Source organism: Solenopsis invicta, chromosome 5, assembly GCF_016802725.1.
Source record: "Solenopsis invicta isolate M01_SB chromosome 5, UNIL_Sinv_3.0, whole genome shotgun sequence".
In the NCBI taxonomy this organism is placed as follows: Eukaryota; Metazoa; Arthropoda; class Insecta; order Hymenoptera; family Formicidae; genus Solenopsis; species Solenopsis invicta.
In genome coordinates this window covers 20763008-20774778 of record NC_052668.1, presented here as the reverse complement: position 1 = coordinate 20774778, position 11771 = coordinate 20763008, and the positions used below count along the sequence as shown (strand labels likewise).

Below are 11771 nucleotides of genomic sequence, written 5' to 3'. Positions count from 1 at the left end.
TTTTGCTTCGTCGTCACGCTCTCGACGATGACTCGAAAGAGAGAGGAACAAGTATGATCCAGCGCCCGTGGGCGACTCAGCGTCTCACGCTTTTTCCTCTTCGCCCACCCTCTTGCGTATTTTTACACCGCACTCAAACGTTTTGTGAAATCTCAGGGTTGTTAACCCTCGCAACGAGGTTGTCGAAAATTTCGCGTCGAGATGGAGATTTCACTCCGGGCAACTTTCATGTGTCTCTCTTTCACGAAAATTATATGCTGCCTCTCTAATTACTCGAAATTGCTCGAATTCGTTCAGCGAACTTTCGATATAACCAATCAAAAGGAACATTTTATTTTGACGATCAACATTATAAAACTTTCCTTGCACCAAACGAGTGTGCATAAATATAACCATCGTGATGAAAAATATTCCGCGCAATCATTATTATGGTTTATACAGAAAATTTGTTATTACACGCATTTTTCGTAGAACAGTTCTGATAAGCATTCTATAACTTTTATATATTATTACGAGTTCTAGTTTCCAGTTGCAAAACAAATACTTCTCTCGCAACTCGTTGTTGAATAATAATTTCTGCTTATCCATCGCTGATTACATACTGTATATATTATTAATGCAGCATCAAACCGTTACCAGCGTTTCTTTTACGTTTCATTGCTGTTACATAAATAATTAAGGCTAGCGATCTAGTTACACGCGAGTCGAACGATTAAGATGCCGGCCTATTAACCGCTAATCGACGTCGATCGTAATTATGTGGCGCGTCCGCCGCGCAAAGTGGCACGATTCTAAGGAAGCGGTATGCGATCGTTGCCCCCTTTTCCTGGTCTTTCGCGACCTCGCGGGTCCCATATCTCAGGGAAAACAAAGGGGGAAGAAACGTCTAAATAAAATCAAAAGGATAGTATTATCACGCGTGATTACAATTAGTCTAAACGCATGCGATGGATGTGCTTGCCGCGGCGCGTTACACAAGTCGAGACGCGAGAATCACGCTTCCGCAAATATGTAACGCGGTTATGTACGGAAACGGTAGAAGCACAAAACAAGTACAACGTCCTATTAACCGGCATGTTATCGTCTAGGTCTTTCAAAGTGGTACGATTCGGAATGGTCAGACACGCCGAGAGCGTTGTCCTCTTTCGCGTGGATCGTCGACTACCTGCGGGCGAGCGTAAAGTCACCTGCCGCATACCTATCTACCTCCCAGCGACAGGCCGGAGGCGATCACTGGTCCCTTTTACCCCTCTCTCTCTCTCTTTCTCTCTCTTTCTTCCTTTCCGTTGCCATCGCGAAAAAAACATTCGCTTTCACGAAAGTCCAGGTCTTCGTAAACCTCTCTTTCTTTTACCCGATGCACGAGACGCGCGAGAAAAGATGTACCACACGCGAGGGACTCGCGGTGAAATCCGTGATTTCTGCATTGGCGTTTCTTCCGCGAGGAACTTACACGCTGCGGAACGAGCACAGCAAACCTGGCATTCGCTCGAGTCTGGTACGTGTGCAAAAAAAATCCCAAGACCGCGGGATTCGCGATCTCTCCATTAAGATGTAAATACTCTTCTTCATCTCGCCGTGAAATTTTTGACATACATTCTTCTTTTCATAGATACCGATGAGGCACATCTCTTGGGGTAACGGATAATACTAAGGCCGATTGGAATCACATGTAGCAAAAAGTAGACGAACTAGTCTCCGCTTACTTGGCGCTTGTAATTCTTTCCGTTGTCCGGCGTTTCGCGGCCACGCGACAATAATCTACCTTCTTAGGAACTTCTGTCCGTGAAAAGTTATCGGACAAAATTCTTGGCACGCGACCTCGTTGCACCGTTGTCTGCGCCGATTACTGCCTTCGCGTACGTATGTTCAGAGTCCCTCGTTACGAGAACGACGTCGCCGATCTGTCGAATAGCTTCCCAGCCGAATCGCGATCACCATGGTCGTTGCCGTTAAACGACCGAATTTGATACGCTCGCGACCACCGCCCGATCAAAGCCGCCGATTTTCTATTATGTTGATTTCACGCGCTCGTGCGTGAACGCATGTTGCCGCGGTTACGATTTTGCGGTCGCGAGACTGCTCATTAGCGTGTCCCTTATTTGTAAAGCAGTCTTTTCCGTTGCATCATGAGTTTCACCTTTTCTCTTCTATTATAACGTAACAATACATTACATTTTAAATTAATTCAAAATAATATATCAAAATAATGGAAGAGCTTCCTATAAAAACCAAACAAGTTTAAAAATTTTTTTTATTTTTTTTAACAAATTTCTAAAAAAATTTATTTTAAAGCATAAATCATTATTCGTATACTTATTATATGATCAGAAAAAAATTACTATATTCATATAATGTACAAGTTCAGGAGAAGTTTGTGAAAAATATTCTTGAAAATTTAACTCTTTGGATTGTTTGATTTTCGTAGGAAACCCTCCAATTTCAAAATAAAATTTAATGTATTCAATCGTATTTTTCAATGAAAGAAATAATGGAGAGGTGAAAACAAATACTTATAGTTAGATACTTTCTATACGTACAAGATATATGAATATTATTAATTTAAGCGTTAAAATATTTTCTTATCGTTTGCATAAACAGAAAGTGGCGTAAAGGATTTTCTAGCAGGCATGGTGTTCAGTTGTTCACGCTTGGTGCATAGAAACTAAGGAAAAACGCCGTCTTAGGCTGTAATTTTATTGTCGGCGCGAGAAACCAAAACGTACATGTTTGCAACGGCGCTCGTTCCAGCAACCCAGATCTTCGCGCGATGGAAATATACCGTTAAAACGTGCCACAAGGCTTGCAGCCGTTACTCCTCGTTCGACGAATCGTTGACTGGCAGGAATCTCCTCGGTTCCTCTCATTCTGGGCTCTCGCGACGATCGGTCCACCCATAAATCGTTTCGCTACACAATTTGAGAAAAGATATCCGGAATATCTACGCGTAGACGATCATCTGTCGAGATATGTCTTAACTTTGCAGAAATCACTGCATCAAACGTTTTACTTTAATATAAGTTAAAATATCAATTCCAGAGAGAAACAGAGAAATATCAATTGTACTGCTAAGAAAAGCGATAACTTATTTTTTTATTTCAGCAAGTAATGGTTATCTTTAACAAAGAAATATTTTCTTGATAATAGTCTTAAAATAAACTCAAACAAATTTTAGAAAATCTCATTACTATATACAAATTAAATGTTTATTTTAACTTAATATTCTTTTAATTAAAGTATTAAATTACTAGAATTCAAAAAATATTTTTAATAAAGTTGACGCTTATGATGAATTTATGATAGATTTGCAGATATATAAACTTATAAAACATTTGTAAAATAAGTAATATTTATTTAATTTAAATAATTTACACTATGTATTCTTCTGTGTGTACACAAAAGTTTATTTTAAGTAAATTGACTTGTTTCAAATAAATAATGAGTGTAATTTTAAAATATTAAGAAAATATTCTTTATCAAGATAACTGTTATTTAAGAAAAGAAAACTATACAGAAAGGACAATTTTACTGCAGCATCTAAAAATTCTGCTAGATGCAGATCAGAAAATAATTTTATGTTAGGACATGAAAATAATTTTGTAAGACGTCCAAGCGTAATAATTTTGCTGTAGTTTTGATGTTCTAGAAAGCAAGTTATTGTAAATACATAAAATTTTTTAAATGGTTCAACATAATTATTTTCAAATCTGCATTTCAGCAAAATTGTTGTTTCCGTGCAAAAATTGAGTAATCGCACGTTTCTTGGCACGAGAATGATATCTTTCTGCGCGCAGCGTTTCCCTCTTTCTTTCAAATCTGGTTTTATCTGTATATGGCGCATGTGCACCTTGCTGTACCAGAAAATTTCCGGCGTACTGCCTTCACGCCCGCATATTTGTGGCGCTTGCACGATCCTACAAGCGAAAGTACTTTTAGCACGGCAAATTATCGGCGGTGCGCCGACGGTGGGAAAGAGGATGGCATTCAATGACTCCCGGCGCGTCTGACAGATTCACTCGTTCTACTTCTCTATTACCCGGGTTCTGCGGTTTCGCGAAGCAAGACGTTACGGCATGTCCGACATGTCTGACGATATTACTCACGAGGTATATCGGTGAGAAGAGCGCGTTATTGACGTAACCGGAATAAATTTTGTTTTCATAGTGTTAATTCTCTCACATCGCACGTGACTTGTGGATGTCACGTCATCGCGATACGATATCATCGATTCATTTCAGTTGCAACTCTGAAACGCAACTTTCGCTCAAACGCTCGACTGCACGAAATCACCAACGAGGCATGTATGTAGGTGCGTGCCGGTATTTTTACAGAATGCACTTTGCTCGAGACTATCGTAACGACTCGTTGCAGTCTATACGTTATATTCACGGCAAAAATATACGGGAATCAAAGCCAGTTGTTATCGTTTCCCGCGGAGCGATGGTCCGTGTGGTATGTCGGAGGCGTTTATGGCGCGATTACCACGATATATCGCGCTCAAATACGTATTGACGTAACTGGAGTAGCGTTCTTTCCTTTCCTGTTAGCTCTCTCTTCGTGATCGAATAGCCACGGAAGCGACTGTCCGCATCTCTATCTTATAACCGGTTCTTCCAAAAACAGTGTGAGTCAAAATTTAAATGTTAAATGAAATAACAAGCATAATTGATTACAATGCATCAATGCGCAATTTGCTTTCAAAATTTTTATAATTTTTTAAATAAATTTACAATACAAATAATCCTAATGACCGGAAAGTGTAACAACAAACTCAACTAACAAGAAACATCAACACCGGTCGAAAGCAGCTCTTAGTGCTCAACATTTTTTTAAGTAAATTTACAAAGATTTCTCAAACTACACGCTAAATTGTTTTTCCTATGCTAATTAATTTACTTATTTTTTGATACTTGCACGCATCTCCGTTATCCTCTCCTAACACCAAAAAATTTTAAAAAAATTATTAAGAAAAATAATTTTTCATATAATTTTTTTATATAAATTTAAATAAATTTTTAAATAATTAAAAATGTTTTAATTTTTTTTAATATTATTAATAATTTTTCTAACAAAGTATATAAAAAAACTAGAACATCTTTAAATCATTTTCTAATTACGATCTAATATCACGAGTCTTATTACAATTTTCCGAAAGGAGTGGGTAATTTTTGCCATTTACCAGGAGTTCAAAGAAATCTTTGACGGTATGTAAATGAGAACTTCACCAAGATAAGAACTCGGTATTAAACTGGAGAAGAGTAGATTTACATACGTTCTCATATGCGGCCCAAATGCATGCGGGAGTCGAGATTTATTAGTTGCATCGAGGAAACCGTCAGCGCTGGTATAACGTCCAGGCTGAGAAAGACGATTCCATGACGAAGTAGGAAAGTATAATATACAGGCGATGGAGAGAAGGCGTACCGAAGGAGCTCGCCGCCGCCGGCACTTTTCTCCTGGCTAATCGTTATGGAAAGTCTGCGAATAATATGGGACGTTGTGCACCGCGGAATCTCGTGTGGAATCGAAGCCGCGCGCTGTCCGTCGTCGACGTTGCTCAAGCGAGGAAAATTATATGGGGGGGGGGCTAGGATGAAGCACACGAGAGCTTATCAACAAAAAAGATATGCAATCTAAATGTCGTACATTTTACTTTTTCCGCTAGATTAAAATTTGCGTGCGATAGAAAGACGAACGCAGACGTATCGAATGAAAAATATTCCCACGTGGCCTACAACGCGACATCTGGTCGGTAGTTTCAAGATATCACGACAGCAAAAGGATAGAACGTTGTTGCGTTCCGGAAAGAATTTCTTCCTAACGATAACTGTTTAAGCTTAATCCCCTCGTTAAAAATCTTTCGCAGATAATATAGGACGCCAGACGTAGAATCTCTCGTAAGATTGCTTCGGCACGTTGACGACATTGCTGAGGTAAAGGAGTGGTACACCCGGAGCGAGAGGATGGAAGAACGGTCGCTGCGCCAGTGTAAAGGAGACTGGCGACCTAACGGGGAGAAAGAGCGGATGCGAGAGGAAGCGAGAGCGAAAGAAGAGAATGTACGCGAGCGAACGTGATGGACGAGTAGAGTGAACGAGAAGGAGAACGTATACGAAGCGAGGTGCATGAAGCGAACGAGAGAAAAAGAGGGACGGTGTTCGTAATCAAAGGGGCAACTCGCGGTGCGGCTGCGGCGTGGAAGAAAGTCAGTCTATACCAGAGCGGCTCATCAGTCCGGCACGGTGCGGTGTCCCGAATGCACGTCGAACCATCGATTTTTCGCGCCTTCTTGCCACGTGATTCCGTTTCGTGTATCAACGCAGCACCGCACGAACACGTTCGTTCACCGGTACCGAGTTTCCACTTCGAACCCACCACCAACCGACTCCGATTAACTTCGGTGCATCGCTCGATCGGCAGCTGCAACGTGCGACGCTCGACGCTGCGAGTTAGCGGTCTATCGCGTCCATTGGACATCCGCGTTTCGATACAAACACGCGCCTACAGTACAAATATTTTATTGAACAACGCTTCTATTAAACTACCAGGGAGTGCAAGCGGAAGGATTAAACAATTTTGGATTCAAAATCGACTTGTACGAGTGTTACGTGGACCGTGGCAACGTTCGAAGGGATTTAGCAATGCTCATGAATGGTATGTACCGCGTGATATCCATCTGGAAAATTGCGAAGAAACGTTGTAATCTCAGGGATACTGCTTTTGACATTCGTTCTCCTTATGCGATTTATTAGCGGTGCTGACTGCACTTTGAAGCAAATGCAAAGAGTTGCGAAAACAGATATATGTGAAATATAAAACGACAGCTAGGCAGAATCCAGAGAGAGACACTCTTTGAAGAGTCACTTTAATGTCACGTTCTTACGTTCATCAGAGGAATTTGACATTTACCAGTTTTGATCACATACAATTTTAAAATCTCATATTCTATCAAATATACAAGATTCTGATACACGTAGCATGCTATTCTGTATCAAACGAATACTCGTGTAATCCATTTAACAATATTCTGTACGCACACATTATATGGCTTCGGCACGTGTGTTACAGAAAACTGCATTTCACAAATATTTTCAATAATTTTAACCAGAGTGTAAACTTCCTTGAAGAATAGCAACCTTGAAATTAATTAAAAAAATGTTAAACAAAAAGAGTGACTTCTTTGATCAAACTGATAAATCAATGTTCAATTCGTATTCTTATTAATTAAAAAGTATTCGTAAAAAGTACTAGTTTCAAATATAAGTTTAATATAAATATTAATATTAAATATAATGACGTCTTCATGATGTTCAAAAAGAGCGACTTTTTTAACAAACTGATAAATAAATAATTAAGGGATTATTCTCGCTTTTGATTCAAAAATTTTATTATTATATTTTATAAGTATTTTATAATAATTTTATTCTTGAGAAATAGAACGACTAAAAGTAAAAAATTTTGCAAAATTTTTTACTAATACATAAATATTTTTTCAGTGTAATTCATCTAATTTCAATAAAATTGACTTAAAATTTTTAAAAGATATTGACAAGATTCCTTTCTTTTTCATTTGAACTATAATTAAATATAAATTCCAACTTTTCGATTTTTCACATAAAAAAAACCTCGAAAAAAGTAAAAAAAATTAAATTTTTGCTATTTTCATAAAAATCAATTTGTTAACTTTGTTATAGTTTGGGAACTACATTTGTATAAATTAAGAATTCCTTTAAATTCTTTTTTTCTAATAATTTCTACATCTTGAATAATAGCAACAGAGAGGTATCTTTTTTACATGCCCTTCTGCATTTATAAAGCAAATAATTAAGATTACTGAAAATCTTTTCTAATGTTTGAAAAAAATGTAAAAAACATTAAAATATCAAAGAATAAATGTACCAAGTTCATAGTTAATAGTTTTTATATTTTTTCAAAAAAAAAATTCCTAAAAATGGATACAAAAAGCGAGAATATCTCTTGATTCAAATTTCTTATTAATTGAGAAGTTATATCTCTCGTGAAATTAGTTTAAATATAAGTTAAATATAAAAATAACACAAAGTTAAATATAATGATGCTCTCGTGATTTTCCACCGGAGAAGTATTCCCTTATTTATAAATAATTATTCTCAATACCGTGAAAGTTGTAGCACATACATATGCTACGCTTCAGGAAGAGCATGTTGCAAAAAGAAAAATTGTTATGCATGCTCCGAACGTGATTATCTGCCGATCGAAGTGCAGGGGAAGTTGCGTTTCAACACCGAGACAAGAGGCAATTACCATTTCTTCTGGATAATAACCATAAAAGAAAATATTTAAAATAATATAATTTCGCGTGCCAAATTATTAATTTTATTGCGCCAAAGATATTTTCACAAGATAAGTGGCGACGATGCCATCGTCGAAGATATTCATCTTTTCTTATCGAAAATCAGTGCGAAATGCTTTATGGACAAAGGATTGCTCGATCGTCTAGCGATCGTGCATTTTTTCTCGTAATTAAACTCGTCGACTCACGTAAACACGCATCTTCCCACGCGCGTGATATAGTAACACATAAATCGACCATACTGTACTTTTCTTGGTGGTTGTGAGTCACCTTGTCGTCAAGATTGAATACCGTTTTTCCAGAATAGCTGAAACTGCCGCGACGAGATTTAAATAATGAATGGAACACGTTGTCAAAATCCACGAAGCGTGTCGGCGAGCGCCAGCAGTTGTTGCATAATGCGGCGCATTGCGGCGCGCGGCGTCGCGTTTATAGCTGGGAAAATGCGGAATTCCGAAGGCTCGCACAGTCCTATTTAGTCGAGGCACTGGCATTTCCGCGCGTAACAGTTGTAAAATAACATTAATGGCAATCCGGTAGTTTCGAGTGGCTTCATAGACATACAATTTGTATCCATTAGAACATTCGGCTTTCCTCGCGCCTAATTACTTCAATTATCCGTTCATTATTACTGCGATGCGGTGGTCGCGCTATTAGTACGACGTTGCACGCGAGCGGAGTTCAAATTTGTACGACATTAATCTCGTCTATCACAGCTGGTTTTATGTGCATTCGATCCATCATGCGAGTCTTGCAGGGTGGCCATAACGGTTACAGTTATATGCAAACCCATTCCCACGCAAACGAATGGAATGTGTATTAATTAGGAGAGGAAAGCGCGACTCATTCTTCTTTTGAAATTCACCGAAACTATCCAAGTATCGATGAGAGGAAGCGTTATCTTATAGAGCATGTTGTCAAGAAAGCACGAATTGATGATTTGAGAAAAGGATTAATTAACGTAACTGCGAAGCCTGTCGGTCGTCGAGTACCGTGTTCGAGAATCGCGGTTTAACTTCGCGATATTTTTACGAGGTTTCGGTGCCCACGCTCGCCCGGGAACCAACACAGCATATCGAGAATGTGCTGATTGGCCTGCGGCTACGAATTCCGTTACACGCACTTGTACGGCTCCCTGGATCTTCCTATACTCTGCCCACAACGAAATTTTTATGCTTCATCTGTCTTGCAATTTTCGACACCGATTTAACAATCATCGTCAATTCCATTTGCATGAAGTAAAAATATCGAGCAAATATTCATCTTATTTAGCGCATGTATTTAATATAACAAAAAATTTTCAACGTTGAATAAGTTAATATTTTTTTTAACTAAATTAAGTTAAAATCAGTGGCTTATAAAATTAATTTAATTACGTTAAAAATTATGTTAAGATTCAATTAAATTAGAAATTAATTTTTAAAAGCATTATTTATGTTAAATTAAAACGTCGTAATTTTTAAAAATTAGATTATTCTAAATAATAAAATTACAATAAGAATTATCAAATAAATTTGTTATTTTATTTGTCAAAAATTAAAATTAAAAATTTTTTAATTCATCTAAAATTAACTAAATTAAGTTAAAAGTTATTAACTTATAAACTTTGTTAGTTTAACTTTGAACTTTTTAACTAGTCATTACCCAATTCTGAAAATTGTTCATGGATTACTGTATAATAATTAATGAGAAAATAATCATGAAATATATACGTACGTTGATGTACGCAGTGGTTCTTCCCGATTGCTGCATGTATTACAGGTGCAAGATCAATGTACAAATATTTCACAAAAATAAAACGAGTCACGCTTCCGACAAGAAAATTAATTCTAAGGTTGCATGCGACATAGAAAATCATTGCACTCAATTAGTTTGATCACTGACGTAGAAAATTCCTCGTAAATCTCGTATAATCAATTAACGAGAATCTGAGATTTCAATGCAAATACTGTTATTCCATATGCAACACGCTTCACCGGTAATAGATAATTATTTGTTCAACATCCACGCTATTAAATATTGCGATATTTTAAAGATGTATTACACGTTACGTATAGTTTCTATAAAATAAATTAAAATTAGAAATGTTTTAAAACATAAACTTTAAATAAATTATTGACATGAAAATTGAATAATATATTTTTATTTAATAACATAATTTATTTACTTTAATTTTGTTATTAAAAATTACATTATTTTCAAATACAATGACAAAAATCTGACATGAATCATTTTGAATACTTAAAGTACTTATATAAAAAAAATTTAGATTTTTGGTATTATCTCTTAATTACATTTTTGTTTTTATAGTTTTATGTTTATTTCTTAATAAAGCACGTTTTTACATTTATTTTTTTATTGAAGTAATTTTTTATCCAGATAGAAAATATCACCGCTAAATATATTTTGTTTACTTATTACTTTTAAATGTGTAATACATGTTTAAAATAATAATAAGAGGAATACTGCGCAAAAGAGAATCGAATCTGGAATACATTTGACAATCGTTGTCGCGGAACCTTCACGATCAGCTGATTGCTCGACAGTGACCCCGGGTCAATCTACTTTCTACTTCTCACATTCTGCCGAGATCAGAGGTGATACTGGGGACGAGGGGGCTGTGCACGATGCCTTCGAATAGAAGCGGACATACTTTCACGACGACGGACGGTATACATATCGCTAAATTATCGAGATGCTGATGGGTGAAAACGGATGGAGGCGGTGCGCGTTGTTCACCTGCCCGCGAGAGAAAAATAAGAAGAAAGATTTATTAACCGGGATACTTGCGAAGCCTCCACAGTTCCAAAGAATGTTTATGACAACCGGGGAGCTAGCTACGTCGCGGAAAGTCCGCGCGACATGGGAAATTTATCTTTGTAATTTGCCGACGCTTGAGATACCTAACAGTACGATGAAAGTAAGCGATAAAAAAAATATTCAATCGAAAGCCTTTCGAGTCTTCCAAGGATTAATGCCTTTAATATTCAAAGTAATATAAAACTTTACAGCGATTAAATTGTATAAAAATCTACAGGAAAAAGAGAGAAATTCAAATAAATACCATCAATCATCGTGTAACGTTGTAACGTAAATATAATTTTTGAATCACTTGCCGCATGCCGTCGAGAAAAGGTGAAATAAAATTCCACTTGAGCGGAGGTCAATCGTGACGAAACAAATTTCAAGTATAACAGAATACAAATTACAGTTAGCGCATCGCCAAGTATACAAATGTCTCGCGTCGGAATGTAATTTATATCGACACGTGCCTTGTTTGTTTATAATTCGTCCCGCTGCTATCTATATGTAATAGTATAATCGGTAAAACGAGCAGGTACGACGTGAACATGAAAGTTCCGTATTAAGTTGGTCACGCGACTACGTTGGTATGCAGCCAAGATCGCTTAATGATCGTTCGCGATCCTCGGTACTATGT

At 37.1% G+C, this 11771-nt stretch overlaps 1 protein-coding gene across 4 annotated transcripts in view; it reads left to right on the top strand.

The window, feature by feature from the left end:
* Window positions 1-5624: 5624 nt before the first annotated feature.
* The window catches only part of LOC105195115 (uncharacterized threonine-rich GPI-anchored glycoprotein PJ4664.02), a 40647-nt gene continuing 34500 nt past the window's right edge, over window positions 5625-11771 (top strand). The window contains exon 1 of one of the 4 annotated variants that reach the window (XM_039449892.1): window positions 5625-6654. In XM_039449892.1, the coding sequence (XP_039305826.1) occupies window positions 6652-6654 (3 nt within the window). In that variant the 5' untranslated portion in view covers window positions 5625-6651. The remainder of the gene's footprint in view (window positions 6655-11771) is intronic. The other 3 variants (XM_039449891.1, XM_039449893.1, XM_026133592.2) reach the window with 3 other exon arrangements.